The sequence below is a fragment of the Camelus bactrianus genome, chromosome 7 (genome assembly GCF_048773025.1).
Source record: "Camelus bactrianus isolate YW-2024 breed Bactrian camel chromosome 7, ASM4877302v1, whole genome shotgun sequence".
Taxonomy (NCBI): Eukaryota; Metazoa; Chordata; class Mammalia; order Artiodactyla; family Camelidae; genus Camelus; species Camelus bactrianus.
This window is the reverse complement of record NC_133545.1, coordinates 50698521-50724616: the sequence shown is the minus strand read 5'-3', so window position 1 is coordinate 50724616 and position 26096 is coordinate 50698521. Positions and strand designations below refer to the sequence as shown.

The window sequence follows — 26096 nt, the reverse complement described above, 5'->3', positions numbered from 1 at the left end:
ATATGTTGGCACACCGTCAGAAGAATTCATCTTGTTTGAAAATGTTATTGAGGTATATTTAACTTTGACCCCTTAAGTGAGCCATTTTATTTTACTCGAAGAGAAAATGTGTTGTAGCATAATTATTAGAGTATCAATAAGGTGGCTATTTACGTATACAATTCCAAGAGATTTTGGAATCAAGTAGGTGACAAAATTTTAACCTGAAACTCTTGCAGTCTTCGACTGAATTTGTTAAACAAGATAAACTCCCCCTAGTGGCAAGTCGAACATTGAACGTTATCTTACTAGTAGGAGATACATCTTAAATATGTTAAATTTAATCCCACTAAAGTATCTTGTACATCGTAGACTCTCAGTAAATGTTTTCTTTCTTTTTGGGGTAATGAAAGTTGGAAAATTGAAGGATCTGAAGCAATCTTACATCCGATCCATGCTCCTAAAGAAACTTTCAAAGATACTTTTAGTAATAGGTTCTACTCTAACTTTCCTTAAAATGTTCCTGAAAATAACCCTGCTCAAAAAATTTAATTTAATTTAATTAAAAGAACACATTTTAAACTTAAATCCTATTATTTTATTTTCTTTGGAGATTAAAATCTTTTTGTTCATTTCTTTTGATTACTTTGTCTCATGAAGATAGGTAGAAGCACACTATCAAATTAAATAGAATCGGTTTTTCTTCTTCCTAATAATAATAACTTCGGATGTATTTTTGTACTTTTTCAGTTTTATTAATACATAAAAAGTTTTAGTGTTGCTTCAGTTTACTGTATTTCTAGAAAATTAGTGCTTTATGTGGGCAAATAATAGGTGTAGAGTAAATGAAATATATGTTTTAAAATGTTATCAGCAGTAGTGGTGATCAGGCCAGTCATTATGAAGTGTCAGAGTTAGAAGTAACTTTTAGCCTTAGTTGATCCTTTTCACTTTGTTAACACACTGATAACATTTATATAAAAGCATTGTCTTCCTTGCTTTGTTTGCTAAATTGCTGTTCATTCTAGTGAGCCTGACTTATATAATACCTACTTAGTTGTATAAAATTATATAATGTTTTCCTGAAAATATTTGATATAAATATACTATGATACCATTTATTAAATAGCTTCTAAAATAAAAGGGTAGGTCTTTTCGGTTACGTAATTATTTCTCCACCGTTTTTTTCTTCCAAATAGCTTTGTTCGGATAGTTTATACATAATGACTATAGAAGTTCTTACATATTAGAACTATGAAATGAATAAGTCAAAATGTTTATTTATTGGTAACATTTATAAAAAATAAATGGTGAAAAGAGGAAACAATGAGATATAAATTGAAAAAGCACTACATCTAAACTAAAAGATGAGGTCTAGTTTCCTTGCTTCTGTAGATCTGGGCAAATGATTGACCGAAGAGGCAGGACAGTCAACACCTACACTGCTACTCCCACAACTAAAATTAGCAGAATAAAAGTGTTTTGTAAGCTATAAAGACTGCTAATGATATAGATGAAACAGAAACATAAATTCTATTCTTTAAATAATTTTAGCTTACATTATCATGGAACAATCAATTCTCTTGTGAAACAGTAAGAGGCAGTATATGATTATGTTCTCCTTTGTGTATAATGAAATGTGCTGCTCCACTCGTGAGTACACTTACATGGTACGTGCTCATCCATCGGTGCATGTAATTGAGACAATTACTTAGAAGTTAGTACCATGCAAATCTTTAACAACAATACTTTTCTACTTCTGTACTTCTTTTAAAATTGAGTTTTTTGCATAGTGGTTTAATATAACAAAAAGCTATTTGTTAGTACTTACTGTGACACAGGTGTCCACAGTGCTTTATACACATCACTTTATTTCATTTTTATGATAGTAGTATGAAAAAGTATTTTTATTTCAGTTGTATAGATAGGGACCTGAAGTTCATATTCAGAATTGTTAGGTGGTAAATGAAAAGGCTGAGTTTGAATATCTGATTCCAGGTCTTTTGGCTCCAAAGCTTATGTTCTTACCAACTTCACAATACTGCCCAGGTGAATAGGTTCAGTGATGCGTACAGTACATCCATATACTAGGGATTTCCTTCAGGCTCACTGTTTCTCCTCAAATAGTGTTCTGAAATAAATTATTTACCATTTCCCATATGTGATTTGTGCTTATCTCCATACCTGCATTCATGCTATTTCTTCTTAGTCTTTTCCTCCTATTTTTATTGATTTGCTACCTACCTCGCCTCCTTTGGAACATTGTTTTCAACGGCCGCATAGTACTCCCTTCTGTCAATGTTATATAATTTATTTTGAGGTGGAAATTCTGTTATTTCCAACCTTCAAATATTTCAACTAGTACTTTAGAGAATACCTTTAAGATATGTGAATTTCTGTGCAGATTCTTAGTTCATCCTTAGGAAAAATTCCTGTAAGTGGAAATTTGGGGTACAAAGTTATGTATACTTTCAAGAATAAGCCAAATACTATGCTCTGAAACATACGGTCAGACTACGTTGCAAAAATTTACATTCCTATTGGCAGTCTGTGGGAATGCCTGTGTCCCTGTGCTTTTGCTTTAAAAATATTGTCAGTTTCCTAGGCAAAAAAGTGCGGTAGGTAATTGAACTTCTGTGTTGGGATTGTGTGTGCGGAGTACTAGTGTGTAGGTTTGCAGGTTTTTCTGCTTGAGATGTCCTTTACATTTTGATTTTTTTTGTCTTATGTTTTTCAGTTTCCTCTTTTACCTTATTTTCTTTGAAATATTATTTTGAAAAGCATTCAGATTAAATAACACATGCATGTTAAGAAGTGAATAAAATGTTTATAATGTTATCTTAAGTTTAGCCTACTTGGCATTATCTGTTGATGCTTTGTTAATGATAGTTACGGTTCTTAGTTTATTTCATCTCTCCTTCGTCCTCTCAGTGTAGTTTTAATCACAGTTTTGGATTAAATTCACTTGCAGTAGTCCATTATTTTTTAACTGTAAGTATTGTTAACTGTTGAGTTAAGTAGTACACCATGATTACATTTTCCTTCCTGTTCTCTTATCACTGATTTTGTTTTTTTACCTATTTTTTAATCTTCATATTATTTTTGTCTGGGTTTAGCTATCTCTTCGGTTTATACGAGACAGATTTTGTGTTTCTGTCCCTGCTTTCCTTGTTTGGCATCATTTTCTGGAAGAGAGGGGTAGTTGTAGAAAGCGATCTACTCTGCTATTGTGAAACTGGAACCGATTTATTCACCTGTCTTTAGGACCTGACGCCACATCTCAGTGAAATCTTCCCCCATTACACTGCCTGTATCTGAGCTCTTACTTTCCTGAACTCTCCAGCATCACTATTATGGCACCTATATTGTTGAGCCGTACACTATGTTTGATTTTTGCCTTGTTATAGAATGTATCACCTTCTAGTAAGAAAAATAAGCTCTTTAAAGATGGGTCTATCTTTTATTTGTGTTTGTAACAACCAGAGCTTCCTAGCACCAGGCACATAGTAGGTATATGAGAGTATTTACTAATTTAACAATTGACCCCACTTAAAATTTCTAATGTTTTAGTGATCTTGGTGTGGTAGATGTATTTTATGTGGGTTCCAAGGGAAATGCCCCTAAAAATGTATAATCAAAAAAGAGAAAAAGGAATATTCTTAATAATTTTTTTTAGGATTTTGAAAGTAACAGTGATTTCTAGGGTACATTTCATGTTCCAGGCTTTCACTGTTAAAGTCTTGTGCTAAAGATGATACGCAGTTTATACCTCATCAGTGCTCCTTAAGCATAGCAAAAGAGGGAAAGGGATGGCCTCATCGCAATTGCAGAGTGGCAGCAGGAGAGTGACCGAAGAATTCTGACTCATTACAAGTGACTGCCAGCTAGAATTCTCAGAAGTTTTTGTAGATATTTTTTGCCTCATATAGGGAAGTAAAATTTTCTAGCTGTATTCAGCCAAACAATGAAATTTGACTTTGTGTCACAGATCACTCTCCAGTATCCCATTAAGCATGTAATTTATGACTGTAAACATTCAACATTTATATTCAGAGATAAATAAGTATGGACCGAAGCCATGGAGAGGAAATGAAAAATGAATGGGTTTAAGAGTTCGGTTTATTGGGTGTAGTTGGTATGGTAGGGAGATTTACTAAAGAGGAATGAGCCTTCAGTTTCCTAGGTGTTGGAATGAGAGTTGTACCATTGTAGATGCAGAGAATGGGTGCCCAAGTTCTGAAAAATAATGAATGTGAGGACATCTCGGTACAGGGGCTGGAAGTAAACAAGTCTTTGGTAAGTAGACTGAAGCAATGAGAGTAGATTAAATCACCCAGGGGAAAAGCTGATAGAACAAACTCAGTACTGTGATAGGTAATCTCTGTTAGAAAATGTCAGCCTAAGCTCACAGGATCACTGAAACTATGTCTTTGCATGTTGTTCTGAGGTTTTATGGTAAATGTCATATAGAAATACAAACATTTATAATTACAGTAATTTATGATAAAATTGGTTTGTTAACATTTTTCAACTTCCTTTCAAACACTGGGCGCAAGTGATGAGCCTAACAGACATTTTGGCCTGGGATGTTAAAAAGGCTTTAAAGACAGCATGCAGACTGGCATTGGACATGCCTTTGGGCCTGTTACCACCAGTACTTACGGCATGCAGGGCTCCTGAACAGAAGCGTGGCATGCAGTCAGCTAAAGTCTTGATTTCACAACAGCTTTGATTTACGGGTTGAGACAAGATTTTTGAGGTCAAGTTTTAAAAATTAATCAAGTGCTCCTTTGCCTGATCAACAGCCACATTGTCTCTCTTTCAGGAGATGTCTGAGCTCCCGATATCTCAAATCCAATATTTTGGCGACATTTATTTATATTGCAAATGAAGCTTTTTATTTAAATAGGTGATTGGCAGTATGTTTTGACATAGGTTTAAAGACAATATAAAAGTAAAAGTACTAATATAACCCAAGGCAAGTGTAATTGACATAGAATTACTCTCTTATTTTTAATTATTCAATGCATCTTTAATATGTGTAGGTAAATACAAATTATTTTCACAAAATAGTTCTGAATATTTCTCACAAAAATCAATGAAACAGTGTGTCAGATCTGTTACTTCAGCTTTAACAGCAGTGGATTTGAAATGCCAAGTCCAGTGGGTACTTCCCAGCCATGACCTTATTAATTCCTTTGTGCATATGATTTTGTTCTGTGACCTCCAGAGTATTCTACTCTGGTTCTTTTCCTGTCTGCCTTATCATTCTTCCTCCATCCTCTTTGCTCGCACCCTTTCCTCAACCTTACACTAAACGTTGGCATCATTGAGGTCTATCCTCAAGTCTCTCTTTTCTCTTTGTTTGGCATACCTTCCATTAGGAAATATAGTTGTTATCCTAAGCCACAAATCCAAGTCATTTGCAGCCTCTCCTCACTCAGTCTTTTCCTCTCCCTTCCTTATACCTAGGGAGTCAGCAAGTCAGTTGAGTTAGGTGAACATTTGATTTTGGCCGTGTACCGAGTTTGTGGTAGGCACAAAGTGCTGTGTTTAAAAATCTCAAGCCAGGCCTTATTTACTATCTCTATTATCACTCCATTTGATCAGCCTCCGATCATTTCTTTTGTGGATACTTCTGATCAGCAAATCTTAATTGAGAGTCCACTCTGTGCCGAGTATTATACTGGGCACTGGGGATGCAAAAGTGGTTAAGATTACATAGTGATAAAATCAACAAACAAGTATATGCCATATAGGTTACATAACACTTGACTTAGGAGATTTTATCTCATGCTAAATATTCCATAATGTCATAATAATGCATTAGAACTGTGGGTACTTTTGCATTGTGTAAAGAAATAGTCTCATCTAGTGCAGGGTTGAATACTGCAAAGGGCCAGGACAACATAGGGAGCACCATCACGTACCTCTCAACCTTTCTTCTACTGGTATTGTTCTCTTTCTGTGTCATAGCAGCTTGTCTTGCTTCCATGTTAGTGTCACTGTCTTCTCCCCAGTGTTTTATAATCTTAACTGGACAACTACCAAGAGGGCCAGACTGGATTGCATTTTTAATTATAGGAAATGTTATCTGCACAGAATATTCTTTAATGGAATGGTTGTGTAAGACATTTACATGAGATGCACAGAGTGCAGTAGTAGCATGAGAGGAATCCATCGGGAGCAGGTCAGGTAAGACTCTGCAGAAGTGATACAGTTGAGCAGTGCTTTGAAGCTGATAAGAGAGAACAAGGGGATTCTGGGAAGTAACGTGTATGCTAGCACCAAAGTACATATTGTAGCTAAGTCAGCTCTTTACTCTGGAGCATAACAGACAAGGAGGGCTTTGCCTGAAGGAAAGGAGGCCAGAGGAATGGTTAGGGGCCATAGAAAGATCAGGAGGGGTTTTGTTTGCAAGGCTAAGGAACGTGGGCTATGCAGAGAGCTACTGAAAGGTTTGAATCAGGGGAGTGACAGATTCATAGTTTAGAAAGAAGTACTGGCTTCAGTGTGATCTGCCCTGCATTCCGTGCTCTCCATCCCCAGTCAGCTTAGTGAAACACAAGACTGGTCATGTAACTCCTAGCCGACAGCTTCAGATGACTCCCAGATACCACGGCCGATTTTATACCATTTCTGTGAGAAAGCTTGCTGTTTCCTCTCTCTTGAACTTTTTTTTCGTCAGACACGCACATGGCTTACTTTTGTACTGTATTCACGCCTGTACTGAAACGTAACATTCGAGACCTGCCCTGGCTGTCAAAACCAGCACCCTGTCACTCCTTACTTCCTTATCTTGCTTTAATTTTCTTCTTACCTCTTACCAGCCCAGAAAGTTATATGCTCATTCATTCATTCATTCATTCAAGTATCCTGCCATTGGACTGTAAGCTTCAGGAGATCAGAGCTTTAATATGTTCTGTTCACTGCTCGGTGTTCTGTGCTTGGCACATGGTGGGTGGTCAGTATTTGTTGGAAGAACGTGGACCTAACCGGCTTCCCCTTCTCTCTGTCACACCCTGTGCTGCACACCCCAGGTGGGCCGCCCTCACCGTTCCTCACCATCCCTCTGTCCTGCTGCCTCCTCAAATTCTGTTCATCTTTCAGGATCCAACTCAGATACCACCTTTTCTATCAGAATCTTTTTCTCAAGCAGTTGCTTGCTGTACTTAGCTGCTAGAGCACTTCTGACTATGTAGGAGAAGACTCTTCCTGGACTGCCCAGGACATGATGGGTGCAAATAAATATTTGTTTTAACAGGTGATTCGTCAGTAGAGAATTATTCAATGAGGCAGAAATGCATTATAGGTAAAAGTTGAAATTCAGTTGATTAATTGGAAAAATGCAGTAATTAGTTGTGACTTGACTTTGATTATAAATGTCATATGATTAGAGGAAGTAGCTAGAGAAATTGTCACCAATTTCTATTAAGTATGCAATTATATAAATAGTCTGGAGAAAGTATCTACTGACTTATTTTGTATATGCTACTTTTCCAATTTATTACTCCTATTTTTTATAGAAATAACATGACCTATAATAGAAATAGATGAGTTCTGAAGAAATTACTGGTCAGGGACAATGTGAAAAACATGTTAAAGTTTCATATTACTTTTTATTATCTTTTTGCATAAAGTATTACTTCTTCATATTCATATAACATTGAAAACATAAGTTATCTAGAAATGTTTTGATCAAGTCAAATTAATAGTATTATACTCAAGCCAGTTTCTACTTTTTAAGATACTATAATTTGAATTGTCAAAAAAGCCTTTTCTCAGTAAAACTGGAGAAAAAATGCCTTCATTGTAAGAATACTCCAGATAATTATTTATTTTTCTGGCAAAAGAAAAGGTGCAGAGACAGGATCTAAAAATTGCTTTGGTTTTTCAATGTCCTTAGTTTATATTTCTACATTAGGTGTCTGATGATCTGTCAGTTCACTTTAAATGATGAATTTCTTTTAGGAAATCCCAGCTAAGGACTTTGTGTGAACTCCAGTTTCTCATTGCTGAACTCAAGTTTTACTCCTCACCATTAGTATCTTTTCTCTCAGATGAAAATCATGCTAAATGTTGGGGTTTCATTGAATTTTCTAGTTGAGACACAAACTCGGAAAGCTAATAATGAAATTGAATTACTGACCAGTCATAAAAGCAAAATTGCCAGGAATCATAGTTAACCTCTGATATGTATCAATCAAGAAATATAAATAAAGTCAAATTTTTTCTTGCCTCCATATTGGAGGACCCCATTAGATGTTTGGAGGACCCTATGGAAGTGCTGAAGCAGCTTTGAGAAGTTGCCTCTGACAGGATGAAAGTGTTAAATGTAGGAAGCTGAGGATGAGGAAGATCAGCTTTTTATTTAAGGCTCTCTTATTTATATACAACATAAATGATGCCAAGATGACTTCTGTAGAAGATGGCAAAAGAAGCATAATTGTCACATCATTTAGTGCAGAATTCTTTTTTCCCCCCAACAATGGCTTTGTTTGAGGGGGAAAAATCCTAGTAGGTTTGTTAACTGGGAATCAGGTACCACAAATGTGTAAGATATATAAGATGTACTCAGCATTTTACTGTGATGGGTTCATAAGTTTCTAATAAAACATTATGAAGGAGTTTACCCATTCCCTTATTTTTCTTAATTAAGATATGAAAGGAGAATTTTGAAAGGATTTATGTGAACTTGAAGTAGATTTTAGATGTTTGCTTTGTTAGAAAAATATTTGAGGCGATATTATAATGCAATAGAAATTTTTGCTTTATATGTATTTTATGGTATTTTGTTTGTTTTTCAGTGTCAAGCCAATCCCAGCTGAAGGAATCAAGTCGAATCCTTCAAAGCGGCATAGAGACCGACTTAATACAGAATTGGACCGTTTGGCTAGCCTGCTGCCTTTTCCACAAGATGTTATTAATAAGCTGGACAAACTTTCAGTGCTTAGGCTCAGTGTCAGTTATCTAAGAGCCAAGAGCTTCTTTGATGGTAAGACAGAAGGGTTTAATTTTTCTAGAATTGCTTACAAAATACTTATGTTGAATATGGCTCTTTCTGCTTCTGTGTTGAAAGCTGCAGAAATGAGCCATATGTGAAAAAGTTTTGTTTATTGCTGTATAGTAAAACTTAAGTAGCAAAGCCAAAATTTTAATATTTCCAAAAATCAGTTTTCCAGATTCATTCATCAAACAGATGCTGCCTCTTAAATGATACATGGTGTTATTCATTAAAAATCATAATGCTCATATTAATTTGTCACTTTCCGGTTCTCCTTCCAACTCAGTTTTTCAAAGTCTTTTTTTCAGTGGAAAGAATAAAATACATATTAACTATGATGATAGATTTTTGCTGGATTTCTTTCAATATGTTTCATAGATATATCATTTCACTTACCCTTTCAAAATTATGTATACTTCTAGTGCTTTGAATTAACTATATGTTTCCTCCAGGAAAACGTAGTTTAAAAAAAATTTCCCCCCACTAGAAAGAGCACTGCACTATTGGAGTCATTCTCCATTGTGCCACTGACAAACTGACTTTAACTAAACCCGTTGCATCCCTGTACCTCAGTTTACACAGCTATAAAGCTTGGGAGTTGAACCAGTTGATATTTGTTACCTTTTAATCACACAATATTTCATAGTCAGAAAGTATTTTAAGTGGAAGTTTTTGTTTGAAAGTAATGTTTCATTGTGTCTTCTGATGTAAAGTAATTTCTTGATTTCTCTTTTTGTCTGTTATGTCAGAAATAGGATTTTTCAGGGAATGTTCAGTCTTTTAAATATTTCATGTTATTTTATGAACAGTAGTGAAGAATTAATGATAAAAGCTCAATGGCTTATATTAGTACTTCTCAAACTTCAGCATGCTCACAAATCACATAGGGATCCTGATAAGATGAAGGGTCTTACTGGGTTTCAAGGTAGCCAGAGATTGTGCCCTTCTCTCAAGCTGTCAGATGATGTGGGTATCGTTGCCCGTGACACCTTGACAGCTTCTTGAATTTGCAGTTTGTGTGAGAATATTGCAAGACAGTAATTTCCCTTTAGGTTCATGTTTAGCTAGTTTGCTGTGTTTAGTCTGAGCATCTTTTTACTTATTTGTTTGTTTGCTTACTGTATGTTTTTTATTTTGGATAAAAGCTATATAGTTTAAGTATTGTGATCTGGGCAATATACATTGATTTGAGGATAATTTCAGGGAAGATTGTATATTTAAAGGTTGATAGTAGACACTTAAATTTTCTTTGATCTATATAAAAAGTCTGAATTTTCAACCTTCACGTATACCAGACCTGCCATCTTTGAGATGAGTTATATGATATTCAGTGTGTGTGTGTGTGTGTGTGTGTTTGTGTGTGTTACAGTTATTTTGTGAGTAGAGCTGGAACCAGAACCCAGGTTTCTGTATTCCCTATATTGTTTTTGCTGACTATATCTCAATTACTTTTCTAGGAACCATTTATATAGCAAAATCTTGAGGACTTTTTCCTGATCTGTGATTTTCAAAGTGCAGTCCCCAGACAAGCAGCGTTAGTGTAACCTGGAAATTGTTACTGGATCCTGGGCCCTATCCTAGAACAACAGAATCATAAGTTCTGAGGGTGTGGCAGATTTGGGAGCCCCTATCGTAGATTTTAACCTCAGGGTCACTGCCAGCTTCTTGGGGTGCAGTCCAGATCTTCAGCATTTATTCACATGCTGTGCTTACTGTTTGACCTTGTGATTGGGGAGGGTGGGATCCATGACATGTATGATGTGGTCTCTGCCCTTAGAGGGTTTATGGTCTAGAAACCAGGGAGGCATTCCTTAACTCTTATAAAGGTATATTGATGTGAATCATTTTGCTTTTTCATTCCTGCTCTTTTATAAAAGGAAATCAAATATGTTAAAAAGAGAAAAAAATGTAGAGGTTGTTCCCTGTTTAGAAGAAGTGGAGAAAAACTGAACTTCTTAGAGAACAGGCAGTATGCCCTTTGAGTACTAACACACTTACTGCTTTCTAGGCTCTCTATGTGTGTGTATGTGCATACACACATTAATGTATGTATATTTAATGTAAAAATCTCTAAGTATGCATATATATATTCATGACTAGATGTGTATCCTGCTCAATACCTCAAGTAAAAATGATTCCAAAGTCTCCCTTATAAAGATTGTCATAGTTTAGCAGGACTCATTGTGCAGTTCTTACTTGTTAAGTGTTTTCTTGGCTCTTCATTAATGAATTTATTTTTTATTCTGGTTCAGTGTATATGACAGTAGGATCTTACTACTCTACTTGTGTCATTCCTTCATCAGTTACATTATTTTTAATTTCAGGTGCTTTGAATTATTGGTTTTTGTACATCAGTGTGCATCAGAATAACCTGGAAAGGTGGCTAAAATGCACATTCTAGGGCATGCCCTTTTTATGAAGATTCTGTATAATGTTGGACCCAGGAATCTGTATATTTATAAGCATCCTAGATGAGACTGAGGCAGTGATTTAACCTGGTTTTGATTATGTGCTGCATTACTTAAACATTTTTCCCCTATGACTTTAGAAAGACAAACCCAAATACACAGAATTTTAGAAAGACTATCAGTGTGTTTGCTTGGGATTCAGTGGTGTGTGTACTCTAAGCAGTTTCTTAGACTTGTTCACTACAGGAACACAGTTAGGTGAAAGGTGAGGGAAATAATCAGTGAAAAGGATCCCAAAGTCTTCTCCAGACCACCAGTGGTCTAGGAAGGCGGTGCAATATTCTGAGAGCACAGAAGAAAATTTTCAAGTAATCCTTATGACTGAACAAATACTGAATGCAAACGAGGAGACTTGGAGCGTGCAGACAGCGATTAGGATTTCTGTGTGCAGTTAAAACCACTCTCCCACTGTATTAGGGAAAGAGTATAGCGAAGCTAAGGGAAGCGCTAAGTGAATAACAGGATGCAAACAGGGGGTGTGTGAATTCCTGCGGAAAGAACAATATAAACGAGTAATCATACAATCTTGTTAGAAAGGAAACTCAAGTTTTACTGTAACAATAGATATTTTTCCAAGAAAATACATCTATTTATTGCAAGTTTAAATAATCCAACTTGGATGAGATCTTCTTAAACTTTGGAGCCATGACTATACCTCTATGACTGTCTGAAAAGCAACACTTAAGTTTCAAGTACAGCATTAATCTTTATTCATTTCTAATTAATCAGAACATTCTAGGATATAACTTTGAAGCACCTGAATAAGAGTTGTTGTGGTAAAGTTAGAAGCCATTTCTTTGATACTATTCAATTGAAAATTTTTTTATAAGTTTTGTAATTCAGGATTGTGCTTTATTCTAAATACTGTGCCCTGTGCTGAATTTATGAAGAAAAAGAGGGGGAAAAGGCTTCTGCCCTTTAATAGCTCAAGGTCAGGTGTCTCAGAAACTGTGACAAATACAGTATGTGAAGTCCTTTAAAAATGTGCACGTTAAATATTTAAAATGCAACATTTAGGGAGTGTTTTCAATGGAGGTAAAAGAACTAGGAGGTGGGTGTCACCTGAAGAAATGATTGAGGGAATCTTTGAATGTTTAATTCTGTATGTATTCTAGACAAATTGTTTTTCATTTGTATTCTCTACTTATTTTACAGATGGTGAAGTAATCAATTATAAAAATTTTCATTTTCGTGATACAATGCCCTTTTCTTTTGGGTGCACTTAAACATGTTCTTTATTTGCCTATTTCTGTCACTAGAGTAGAAGCTCCTTGAGAATATTGTCTTTATTGCTACACCTTAAGGACTTATAACAATGCCTGCCCCACAGTGGGCCTTCAGTAAATGTATATTAACTCGATTTTACTAACATATCTGAGAAATAATGTAAACTTCATGTTGAAATTCTAGATATGTTTAGAATTATGTTTCTAGGGCTTGGTTTATGGTGTTACTATTTTACTACTTCCGATAATCTCTTTTCTTTTAATCAATTAAAATGATTGGTTTTATCAGTTATTTTAGTCTCTATTTCTAAATATACAGATGCAGGGAATGTTTGTTTTAAGGAATTTTAGCAGTAGGAAAGTTTTTACATGGTTTTTAATTGATTGGCTTGTTCGTACAGTGAAACATGAAGTATTGAAGGATTCAGACGTCACGCTGTGTACATCTGTTTTGCTCCAATTGGTATCACCGCCCCCTTTCTCGGCACTTGCAGGACTGCACCTTGTGTTCCGTTGCCATGCTCTTCGCTCCTGGTCTTCCCTTTACGTTTATTACCTTGTTCCTGGGCCACTGGTCGTTTTCTCCTTGGCTGGATGTTCCTGTTGTACTTCGCAGCAGTCTGGCAACCTTGGCGTATTTTTAATTTTTGTCAGTGTAAATGGGATGTACAAATAGAATTTTGGATTTAAAGGAAAAAAAAATCACTCCCTTTGTAAATTTGACAGGTTAAAAGTTCCAGAATAAGGTGATACTTTATTTTTAATTTCTGCACAATGGACAAATTTAGACATGTTGAAGGATTAATAAGGAAGTATTCATAATAGATCAGTTGAAATTGTAGAAGCTGTTTTTAAGTTCTGTTCAGTTACCTTAGTAACATTGCTCTTCTGTGTTACCTTCTATGCTTCCCTCCTTATAGCTCTTTAAGGATTTTTTAAAATTTATGTTTATCAAGAGCCTTTTCTATTTTTAGGAAACACGTTTTAAAAATTCAGAACCGCTATTTTCTGATGCTGGTAAAATAAACAAAGGAAGTGCAGTTTTTGCCTGTTGATAGGTTAAATCCAAGTAGGGGGAGCCTGAGACAGTAAAATGACCAGGTGGAGCTCTGACTTGGCAAGTCAGTGTGGGCTTACATCTTAGAAATACAGACTGAATGCTGAAATCTGTAACATCATGTTCACACTTTTCCACCAAATTCCAGCATGTTAAAGTTAAACTCTCCATTTGTAATTAAAGACAAATGTGGAAAATAAAAGGAAGACCCAAGTCACAAAATGAGTATTAAACTCAAATATCATGTTACTTCTGTGATGAAAAATATTTAATAAGTTTAAGTAACTTAATGGCTGAAATCAATACTAGTTTATTAAGGGACACTGTGATACGGATACTTATAACACAACCTTTTTAATTGGTTGATGTGAAAGAAAAGGATTGTTTCTCCTATATTGTGTCTCTTAATGCCAGGATCAGACAGTGGACACTGGACTTGTTAACCAATCTGAATCAGTATGGTAATGTTTTATTCTCAGTAAGAGTAATTTCAGCATACAAAAAAAATTGAATTAGATTTCATTATCACTTTTTAAAATACTCCTCATTATGTAAGTATTGTTTAAATTACTCTCCTTTTTGACAGCAACCCCCAAAATTAACGAGAATGACTAATCCACGTTCTCTGTTGAGACACAAATATCTAATAAGGTAAAAAAGGCAGAAAAGTTTTCTTTCTTTGAGATAATAGTGAAGGTCAAAAGCATATATAGTACTTGTTAATTCAATAAAATATTCATAGTACTTACTGTACTATTAAAATATAGTCATTAATTGTGACATCTTTTACATCTTTATATCTGAGTCATGAGTTATTCTTTATGACGTCTTTGTAATTACAATGTACAAGTTTAATTTGTGGAAAGGAAAACTTAGAAACAAGAGAAAGGTGATTTTTGTCCAGGTTACATTAAGCCTGGTAGAGGTGAGTGTGGTGGATCTGAGCTTCTAATTCCAAAGTCCTGTATTTGCAACTGTCACAGGGAATAGTGTTCTGGTTATTTTAAAAACTAGGTAATGTAGAGAAAATGAGTTGTGAGTCATTATACATGCTCAAAATGATCACCATTTTATAAAATATAGATACTTTACATACGGTCATATTTTAAATTCACAACGTTTAACAATGCTGTGAGAGGAGGGAATGACAGCAGTTAACTAGTCATGTCATGATCTAACATTTATTCAGTCTCATTGTTTACTTGGATCTTGGGTGACTTTATTTTAAATTTAAAATTATATGTGCTCTCTCCTTGGTCTTCCAAGAACAGAATTTGGTAGATACTTTAAACAGTTCATTTCCAGTTCATTAGGTTTTTATAAGAGAGCTGTTATATTTATTCATCTTCAGCTTGTGTGTCTCACTGGATTTTAATCCTTTTTTGGTATCTGTGTAACCAGAGCATTATCTTGAAAAACAAATATGTATGTATGTATATATGCGAAGAATGAACTTGAACAAACAGTGAAAATGAATTAAATAGCCTCTTTAAGGGTTGATGTTACAAAGTTTAATGGATTCATATGTGTGCTTTTACATTCACAGGATTTGTGTATTAATTTTATCCACTTTAAAAAAAAATTGCGTGCCAAGTAATTTACAAAATTTCAGTATCATAGCAAATGTGATTTCTTAATTATAGAAATGTCTAAAGTTTGCCTAAAAGATCAGTACATTTGAAATCATCAGATAGCGTTGAGTTTCATTAACCCGTGGTGTTACCCATTTTAGGCTGTAATTTAGCTCTGTATTTTTTTTCCCCAGAATTCACATTTGAAAACATGAAACCCTAACATTCATGATACCTTCCATAACTAAAACTATAAAATTTAAAGATTCTTTTAAATTTTACTTTATGGATTTAACATAATCAAATCCATGCAAATTGAAACATGGATGAATAAAAAGAATGGTGAGTCAAGTTGCAGTGTAGTCAAACCCTGGCCCTTAATTTAATAATATGACATCTTTGGATTAAGAATTTAATCTCTCTTTTCCTCAGATGTTCTAATTTACAGTATAAGATTCATTAAATTCTATGAATAAATACATAAATAAAATGAAAAAATACTTTTATGATATTTTATACTTTCATCTCTTGAGTGTTTTTCTGTACTTTGACAAGTGTTTTAAAAAAGCACAGTGGTGAATACATATCAGAGATTCAAACTGAACCTAAACTCATTATACCCTTTGTTTTATGTTTTGCTTCTTTCCTGTGTCTTTTAAATTTACTTCCTTAATGGGTTTTCTCTTTGATCATTACCTAGTGTTGTGTGACTCTAGGATCCTTGATCCTTAATTGCTTGGCCATGAACAGTTCCAGTTGGTCATAAATTTATGGCTTCAGCTTTCTTTTTTTACAGAGGATTGCCACTGGGGGAATATTGAGCCAGCCAACTTTCAGCAATTTTCTCTCTTTTCCCTGATGCAGATTTTAAATGTCTGTAGTTAAACTGTTTTGAGTTTTTTGTGAGGCTTTTGTTGAGCTGGTAGTAGAAATACACAGCATCATCTGTGTTACAGCATTTTAGAAACCATATTCACATACAGTATAAAATTAATCACTTTAAGGTCTATATTGAAATACAGTTATATTACCACTGACCATCTTTATTTAGTAATCATACTTATGTGTTTATTTTTTAATCCTGCTCTTATGGCCTTTTGACTTTTTGATCAACCATTTATAATCAGTAGCTCAAATTCATTTATTTGTTCATAGCTGGAGATTTAGATTTTGGAGTCATCATTATGTAGTTGGGGTAGTATTTTAAATCTTTTCATTTAAAAAAATTTAAATGAAAAGTGAATAAAATATTTCTAGGGAAAGCATATAGAGTAAGAGGAAAAATACTGGAGATGAAATGCTTTAAGGATGAGCAGAGATAGAGGAAAGCAAATCTGTGTGTGTGTGTGTGTGTGTGTGTGTGTGTGTGTGTGTGTGTGTGTGTGTGTGTGTGTGTGAGAGAGAGAGAGAGAGAGAGAGATATGAAACCTAGCTAGGTGATAATGAGTTTGCTTAAAGAGGACTTCATTTGGTGCTTCAAGTTCTGAGAGGGTCAAAGAGAAAATTGCACATGAAAAGGTAAGCTAAAATGAAAAAAAAGTCCATACAGAAAAATAATACTACTAGAGGAGGTAATTTCTGGTTCTTGATTGTCCTTAGAAGACATATAGCCATTCAGGTGTCAGCACTGGGAGGTTAAGGTGAGAAAGGCAGTCACGTTGGATCAACTTAATGAACCTAAAGTTGTCTGTATTGAATTCTTCTGTTTTCTAGCCTTAAATTTGCCCACACGATGTGGGAGTGCCTTTATGGTCAGTTTTACAGAATATTCTATTGTCCACTGGATTCTTATTAAAATTTTTATTGAAGTATAGTCAGTTTACAATGTTGCATCAATTTCTGGTGTATAGCATAATGCTTCAGTCATATATGAACATACATATATTCATTTTCATATTCTTTTTCACCATAAGTTACTATAAGATATTGAATATAGTTCCCTGTGCTATACAGTATAAACTTGTTGTTTATCTATTTGATATATAGTAGTTAGTATCTGCAAATCTCGAACTCCCAATTCATCCCTTCCTACCCTCTTCTCCCTCTTGGTAGCCATAAGTTTGTTTTGTGTCTGTGAGTTTGTTTCTGTTTTGTAAACAAGTTTGTTTGTCTTTTTTTTTTTTTTTTTTTTTTAGATTCCACATATGAGTGATATCATAGGATGTTTTTCTTTCTCTTTCTGGCTTACTTCACTTAGAGTTACATTCTCCAGGTCCATCCATGTTACTGCAGATGGCATTATTTTATTGTTTTTTTTATGGCTGAGTAGTATTCCATTGTATAGTATACCACAACTTCTTTATCCAGTCATCTGTTGATGGACAGTTAGGTTGTTTCCATGTCTCGGCTATTGTAAATAGTGCTGCTATGAACATTGGGTGCCTGTATCTTTTTGAATTAAGGTTCCCTGTAGACATACGGCCAGGAGTGGGATTGCTGGATCATATGGTAAGTCTATTTTTAGTCTTTTGGGGAATCTCCATACTGTTTTCCATAACGACTGCACCAAACTACATTCCCACCAGCAGTGTAGGAGGGTTCCCTTTTCTCCACACCCTCTCCAGCATTTGTCATTTGTGGACTTTTGAATGATGGCCATTCTGACTGGTGTGAGGTGATACCTCATTGTAGTTTTGATTTGCGTTTCTCTGATAATTAGTGATATTGAGCATTTTTTCATGTGCCTATAGGCCATTTGTATGTCTTCATTGGAGAATTTGTTTAGATCTTCTGCCCATTTTTGGATTGGGTTGTTTTTTTCTTATTAAGTTGTGTAAGCTGTTTACATATTCTGGAAATTAAGCATGTCAGTCGTATCATTTGCAAGTATTTTCTCACATTCTGTAGGTTGTCTTTTTGTTTTGCTTGTGATTTCCTTTGCTGTACAAAAGCTTATAAGTTTAATTAGGTCCCATTTGCTTATTTCTTATTTTATTTCTATCACTTGGGTAGATTGCTCTAGGAGAACACTGCTGAGATTCATGTCAGGTAATGTTTTGCCTATGTTGTCTTCTAAGAGGTTTATAGTGTCTTGTCTTATGTTTAAGTCTTTAAGCTATTTTGAGTTTATTTTTGTGTATAGTGTGAGGGAGTGTTCTGACTTCATTGATTTACATGCAGCTGTCCAGTTATTCCCAGTATCATTTGCTGAAGAGACTCTTTGCTCCATTGTATGTTCTTGCCTCCTTTGTCAAAGATTAACTGACCAAAAGTTTGTGGATTTATTTCTCGGCTTTCTGTTCTTTTCCATTGAACCATATGTTTATTTTTGTACCAGTACCATGCTGTTTTGATGACTGTAGCTCTGTAGTATTATCTGAAGTCTGGGAGGGTTATTTCTCCAGTTTCATTCTTTTTCTTCAGTAATGCTTTGGCAGTTCTGGGTCTTTTGTGATTCCATATAAATTTTAGGATTATTTGTTCTAGTTCTGTGAAAAATGTCCTCGGTAATTTGATAGGGATTGCATTAAGTTTGTAGATTGCCTTGGGCAGTTTGGCCATTTTAACAATATTGATTCTTCTAATCCAAGAACATGGGATACCTTTCCATTTCGTTAAGTCACCTTTAATTTCCTTAATCAGTGTTTTGTAGTTGTCTGCATGTAAGTCTTTCACTTCCTTGGTCAGATATATTCCTAAGTATTTTATTGTCTTGGATGAAATTTTAAAAGTGATTGTTTCTTTACTTTCCTTTTCTGATATTTCATTGTTAGTGTAAAGAAATGCCACTGATTTCTGTATGTTAATCTTGTATCCTGCTACCTTGCTGAATTCTTGATAGTGTGTAGTTTCAGATGACTAGTCTACATGTGATGGAGACAGCATCCCCTCCCTTTGTCCTAGCCCAAGTTGGGGAGATTGTGTTATGTAAGGAAAGCACCAGCTGCAGGTGACATGGAGGCTTGTTCAGTTAACTAACCTTGTGGTTACAGATAATACCTTTCATGTCACTGTTCCATACTGTATACAGTGGACTCTTGAACAAAATGAGGTTGAAAATCAGCATGTAACTTTATAGTCAGTCCTGCATATCTGTGGTTCCTCCACATCTGAGGTTCCACAGCTGTGGATTCAGCCAACCACAGATCGTATAGTATTGTAGTATTTATTGGAAAAAAACTGAATATAAGTGGACTTGCCCAGTTCAATCCCCATGTTGTTCACAGATCAACTGTACATATAGAATTTTTTGTTACTGCCCTGTGTTTCAGTCTTACATTATGTGCTGATATTTTCATCTTTATGAAATTGGGAAGAGTTACTTCCTGAAGACATTCATGTTAGTAATGAACTCTTTAGGCAGAGGAATGATAATTTTTAAAAATATGAGGAAATGAGATCCAGAATATTTTTAAAGTTATTTCCTAAGTCACTAGTTCTCAAAATGTAGTACCTTGTCCTCAGCATCCCTTGGGAACTTGTTAGTAATGCAGATTGTGGCACCCCATCCTAGACCTACTGGATCAGAAACTCTAGAGTTGGGAGTGGGAGGTCCAGCAACGTATTTTAATAGCCTTCCAGGTGCTTTTCATGTCCATGGAAGTTTGAAAAATGCTGAGTAACATCTTTGGAACTCAGTTTCCACTTAATTGAGAGTAAGAATAGATCTAACTTTTAAGGACTTTTTCAGCTTTAGAATAGTGTTTTCTAGATTTGCTAAAAAGACAGTAACCATCAGTTATGCAACCTACATTCATTCATAAAGCTATAACCTAAAATTTGCATTTTTAAAAACTGAATTTAGTTTTATTCTGCCCTGGTGATTAGAAACTTCTAGGCAGAAAAAAATACGTCAGTATCATCGAACTGCATAGACCTAATCTTTTTCTCCTAGAAGCTTAGAACATAACAGTTATTTTAAATTTCAGTTTCTTCCTTCTTTCCCTCAAAAGGAAAATGCTTCATTTGCCCCCAAAAAATCAAACTTCATGTTACTGAAATGAAGTATCTTTTATCTCAAACAATGTAGATGTGAAGAGAAACTCTCTTTAGGTATACTTAATATATGATTAGGAAATTATTTATAGATACTTACCCATACTAATTGAGGATGTTTTTCCTTATATTCAAGAAATACTACATTACTTAACCCTTTCTAATTTATAAAAGTTTATGTATTTAGTTGAAATTTATAATGAGTGATAGCTTTGCTGTCTTTCATGCTAATATTGATGTGAGATTGGAATTTAACTTTTCTTACCAAAAGTAATAAAGGGGATGGTAAATATTATAAAATAAATTTAATTTATATCAACAATTAAAAGGCTTATGCTTTTTCCTGGCAAGACATTTATCATATCATTCTTTCTTTTTAAAGGCAAAACTACAGTAGCAAAGTACAAAATACAGCCTACCACATTCCAATATTTGTTTCTCATGAGTTTCTCTCTTGAACAATTCAGAGCATGTGTTTTGTAGAGGAAATATTTGGCTTGTAGGGAGAAAGGGAAATTTGAGCTTAGATATATAATGAAGGATAGTGAAGTCTTAGGAAACATAGATATGGTTAAATGCATGTGGGAATAAGACTTGAATCAGTTGATAATAATTACAATATTACAATCTTATAATACTGTGACGTATTTATACTCTAAATTTCATCATTAATTCTTGTTTAATTGCTTCATTGATCTCTCAATGAGGAAATAGTTGAATACTCTGATGATTTATTATCTTAAAATTCCACTGAATACTCAAAGTCAGATCCTTACACTATGGAAGGTGTGCTCTTCCTGCAGATGGAGGGGGGATTTTAACAAATGTCTATTCAGTAAAGCAAATGTTTCCAAAATAGCAGAATCAGCACGTGACTTATTTTCAGATATTATATTTAGCTTCTGTGAACTGCTGTGTATTTAATTCCACTGGTGCCTTATGCATTTGACTGTGCATATAATTTTCACGACAATTCATAGATTCTAAGTACCTTCAGATTGTTGTATAGACATCATAGCAGTCCTGTTAGACACTCATTAATGTTCCCTGTTTAGAGATGAGAAAACACTCAGATATCCCTGGTGTGCAACTTTCAATGTCAGCTTTCCACAGTGGTTTGAGGGTGTGTAAACTCAGCCTGTAGATTGTCCGTTACAGATTCAGGCATTTGCTAGGTACTCTACATGTTATTTTAGTTCTCATAAGAATTTGTCTCCAGAGGTATCATTTATCTAAAGATAAGGAAACTGAAAGTCAAAGGCAGCTTAGCATGGGGGAAATGTCAAGTAGGTGGTTAATAATAGTTCACACACTTAGGATCACACTACCTGGATTTTTGTCTAGGCTCTACCACTTAAAGCTGTAACCTTGGGAAAGCTTCTTAACCTCTCTAAGTCTCAGTTTCCTAATATAGTGAAAGGGCAGTAATGCCAGTCTCAGAGCTATTATGAAGATTAAATAAATTACAGTACATGGAAACTGCTTGGCATACAGTGTGACCTCTGAGTGTCGTATATCATTACCAAGAAAATTATTTAAAGCCAGTCAGATGGTAGGGTCATCTCCCCACATCATCTTCTTACTCTTCTGTTGCTTTCCAATCGAGGCAAGAAATATGTATGCGAAAGTGAGTAGTGCTCATTAATACATCTTCTAGTAATTTTAAGAAGGGCGAGGTAGCAGGTATGAGATCAAGAAATAGAGGCCACACTCCATAGAAGGGCAGAAATTACACAGTTTGGGTCAAGTGGCTAGGACATAGAAGAAGTTTTCTAAAAAGTCATACTAGTGTTTTTTAGATGGGAACGGGAAGGGAGCACACCCTTCTTGGACTCACCTTTGTGCAGTATTTACTTAAACCCTGAACTGATTATTAACCTTCAACATGACAGCAGCAGGAGTACTTATTTATTTTTGGAAGAACCCTCCAGTGATCCCTTCCCAGAATGCACTTACCACTCTTCCAACGTAAGCAATAGTTATCCATATTAAGTATTGTCCCTCCAACATTTAGAATTGTAAGCATTATTGTTTACAAAGAATTTGTTCTTTTTCTCTCTTTCGGGTTCCTCTAATACTTTAAATTCCACCCTGAATATTTTTGACATTCTTTTCTCATTCTTTATTTTCATAGCTTATTTATATGCCCTACTTAAAGGCAGATGCTGTCTAGTGTCTAATTGCATTGGCTAATTTATCCCCAGTACAAGGCCAGAAACAAATTGTAAACTACTCTGAGATGAGTGGGCTTTTATTTCTTATTTAGCTTCTCAGTGGTCTAATAACCCTAGTGAGAAGTGACATCAATTCCATTGATTAAAAGTTAATTTTAAAAGATTCTTAGTAAGAAAATTTAGACTTTTAAAATTTGACACTGTTAATATATATACATTTTTAGGATGGCTTTGCTTCTTCCATAATGTAAGGGTTTAGGTTTTGTTGTTTTCTTTTTAATAGCAAATCTTACTGATATTTCTTGTAACTCATAAATTGTGCCTTACACTGGAGCTGCTGGAAAAGTAGAAGAGTGTAGTTAACCCTGGCATTGAGATTTTAATGTATTCAAGCAAATCTGGCCCCTGGAAAGCAAACAACAAAACCTACAGGGTAGAAAGGGAGGAAAGGCCTCTCTGTCCCTTAACTTTCAGCAAGAAAAGATTAAGCCTTTCCTTTGGTCTTGGTTAACTGTTAGATCAGTTAATTTATCTCAAACTATTTTTTGGCCTAAGGAAATCTGTTTTGTGGCCTTTTGGAGTTGTTATATTCAGAGGCCAGGCTTTTGGCCTCTTCTTTCAAAGAGATAATGTTTCAAGTTGTGTAAAGACAAGAACTTGGCATAAGATTCCAGTGTGACACAAGCACTGGTGATTTACCAGAAAATATACTTCAAACATGAAAATGTTTTGTATGTGATGCTTTGCTCAAACTGAGAGAAAATCTGATTATTAATAAATCTCCAGTTTTTCACCAAACCAGATTATCTTTAGCACATAAAAATCTAATGAAATAAGAAATCTTAAAAGGAATGTCAAAGTTGATTTTGATTAATGGCTTCTCTTATTTAAATATCACAGGTTTAAAAAAGATAAAAAAAAATAGAAAGGTATTATAACAGTATCTGAAAGGTATACTTGATAAAGAAGGGAAATCCATGAGCTCTGGGAAATACTGCTCATAATCAGAGCTGCCATTTATTGAACTGATATTGAGCTGCTCTGTGCCAGGAACATCACATATATTCTGATTATCTTTCACAACAGCCCTGCAGGATGGTTTTGTGGTGTTTGTTTTTTCAGTTATCCCCTCACGTATTAGGAGACAGGCGCAAAATGCTCACACGCTTAGTAAATGGCAGAGCTGAGATTTCAACTCAGTTCCATCAGATACCAATATCCACACGTTTTAACTGAGAAAATATTTGAGAGTGCTTGGAAAAATGCTAAGTAAATGGTAGCTATTATTATTTCTGTTCAGCTGAGCTGCCTCCCAGATTATGAATACACACGCACGCACGCACGCACACAGTGAGGGGGAGATACGGCACTACAGCGTGCTGCCTGCCACTAAGCATCCCACCCGCCATGCCGCAGGCTCTCCTGTGTACAGCCCACAGGTATTTAGAAAATCATTAGGGAAGAGAAGCCACTTTACCAGAGGTAATACCTAGGAACAAACATGAAAATACACATGAAAAAATGTTTTTATGGACAACTTTAAAACATTCTAGTGGGGCAAGAAATACAGACTTGAACAAATGGGAAAACATACATGTTCTTGGATGGATTGACTCAACATCATAAAGATGTTAATTCTCCATGAAGTGTTTTATCAATATGAACTTGATAATAATATACTAACAATTTTTTTACCCTAGAACTAGACAAGAGGATCCTAAATCTAGTGGAAATACACTTCTTAATAAAGCATTTGGTTACTTCTTTCTCCTCACCACCACTAGTTTAGAATGTATATAGATATTAAAAATATTGTAGGTTATGTTCTGAGGAACCTAGTTCTCAAAAATAAATAGGACCCCGGGGAATGTTTAGCAGTGTTGTGTAATTCTTTGAAACCCCTTAAGTTATAGGCCGAAAATCATTTCATGAACTCATCAAAAATTGTTTTTGAGAATCTGTCAGCTGACTTTGGAAACCACCCATTGGCAAAGAATTCTTTACTTAGTCATTGTAGTACCAGTGGATACGAATTTTTCAGATTGTCTCTTTGGTGCATAGAGGTTTTTTATTATAGCTATTTGAAATTGCTTATTTTAAAAACTAACTACCGTATCATTATTTTTCCCTTTTTTTTTTTTTTCGTAGTTGCATTGAAGTCCTCCCCAGCTGACAGAAATGGAGTCCAGGATAACTGTAGAACAAAATTCAGAGACAGCCTGAACTTGCAGGAAGGAGAATTCTTACTACAGGTAAGTTGTAGTAAACATGGTTTCTTATCATTGGAACAATGGTAAATGGGAAATTAACAGTCTTTTCGTTATTTCCAGTTTATTTAGGGCTCACTGAGTGTTTCATGCCACTTTCATCAGACCTGCAATGGTGGTTTAATGCAAGTACATGAAAAAGTGGAATTGTATGGAGCAGATTTATTAGAGGTCTAGTTGTCACTTCCCCTGTTGCATTTCTTTAAATAGTAAGGACTCCTAGATTATTTTAAAGGTTCTCATTTAAGACATTGGATTTACTTACTTTTTAGGAATATATCTCTATTAAAATAGTTTTATTTAGTAGTTTGAAATTGTTCTTAACCTGAACTTTGTTTTTCATTGTTTTCTTGTAACTGTTTTCTTTTAGCAGCTTGTGTGACTTAACGTGCAGTAGATTTTTCAGTAACTGTAAGCCCTATTGTCATGCTTTAATACTGGAGAGTTTCTAGTAAAAGATTTGTCTGTAAAAGTATTTGAAATCTGTTTTCAAAGAGGTAATTAGGTTTATATTAATTTATTTTAATGGAGGTACTGGCGATTGAACCTAGGACCTTGTGCATGGTAGGCGTGCACTCTACCACTGAGCTGTACCCTCCCCCTTGAATCTTTTTTTTTCTCTATTTCTTTCTCTTGGATATGTATGATGCTTGATTCTCAGGTACGTATTTTGTTAAGAAAGGTAGAATGAAGATGTGTGCTATAATCTGTGCTACTACTATTACGTAATAGTTTTCAGTTCTACCCAGTGAACTGAGTGAATAACTTAGTTTGGCACTGACCTCACTGGATTGCTACTTGAATACATAAAAATCCTTTAGAAAAGTGGCTTTTATATAGTAGGTGCTGTTTGTTGTCTTTGTAATCTAGTTCTCAGAAGTGTAATATAGACCAAGGATCTTGAAGGTGAAAGGAATTAGAGCGAAAAGAAGACAGCCACTGTATTTCTGTACCTCGTCGAACAATGAGGTATCTGCCAGACTGGGAGCATCATTAGCACAGGGCAATGTCTTGTTAATTTCTGAATCACAGTCCTTAGCATGTGTCCTATTTGGTATGTAATTATTAAGTGTTGAATAAGCTACTTCCTATCATTTATGTACTTCTTTCTAGTGCACAAAGCATGGCCCCTGCATTAACTGAGTGCCGGCTCTGTACCAGGCACTGAGGTACATGTGAGACATAGTCGTCGTATTCATCTGATAAAGCCCCTATTTTTCAAACGACACTAAAGCTACAAGGAGTAAATAACAAAGCCACACAGACAAGTAAGAAACAGAAAGAGGAGTCCAGTCCGAATTCTGACTCCAAACTGTAGGGTTCTTATTTCTAAACCACACCACATCTCCTTTTACACGAAGAAGAGTTTCAGAAGGGTTTAACCAAGACGACGTAGCAAAGAGTAGAGTAAGCAC

The 26096-nt window shown here is 35.0% G+C and overlaps 1 protein-coding gene across 1 annotated transcript in view; it reads left to right on the top strand.

The window, feature by feature from the left end:
* The window catches only part of AHR (aryl hydrocarbon receptor), a 44422-nt gene that overhangs the window by 2837 nt on the left and 15489 nt on the right, over nt 1-26096 (top strand). Inside the window, exons 2-3 of the mRNA XM_074367385.1 lie at nt 8787-8974; nt 24563-24666. Of these exons, the coding sequence (XP_074223486.1) occupies nt 8787-8974; nt 24563-24666 (292 nt within the window). The remainder of the gene's footprint in view (nt 1-8786; nt 8975-24562; nt 24667-26096) is intronic.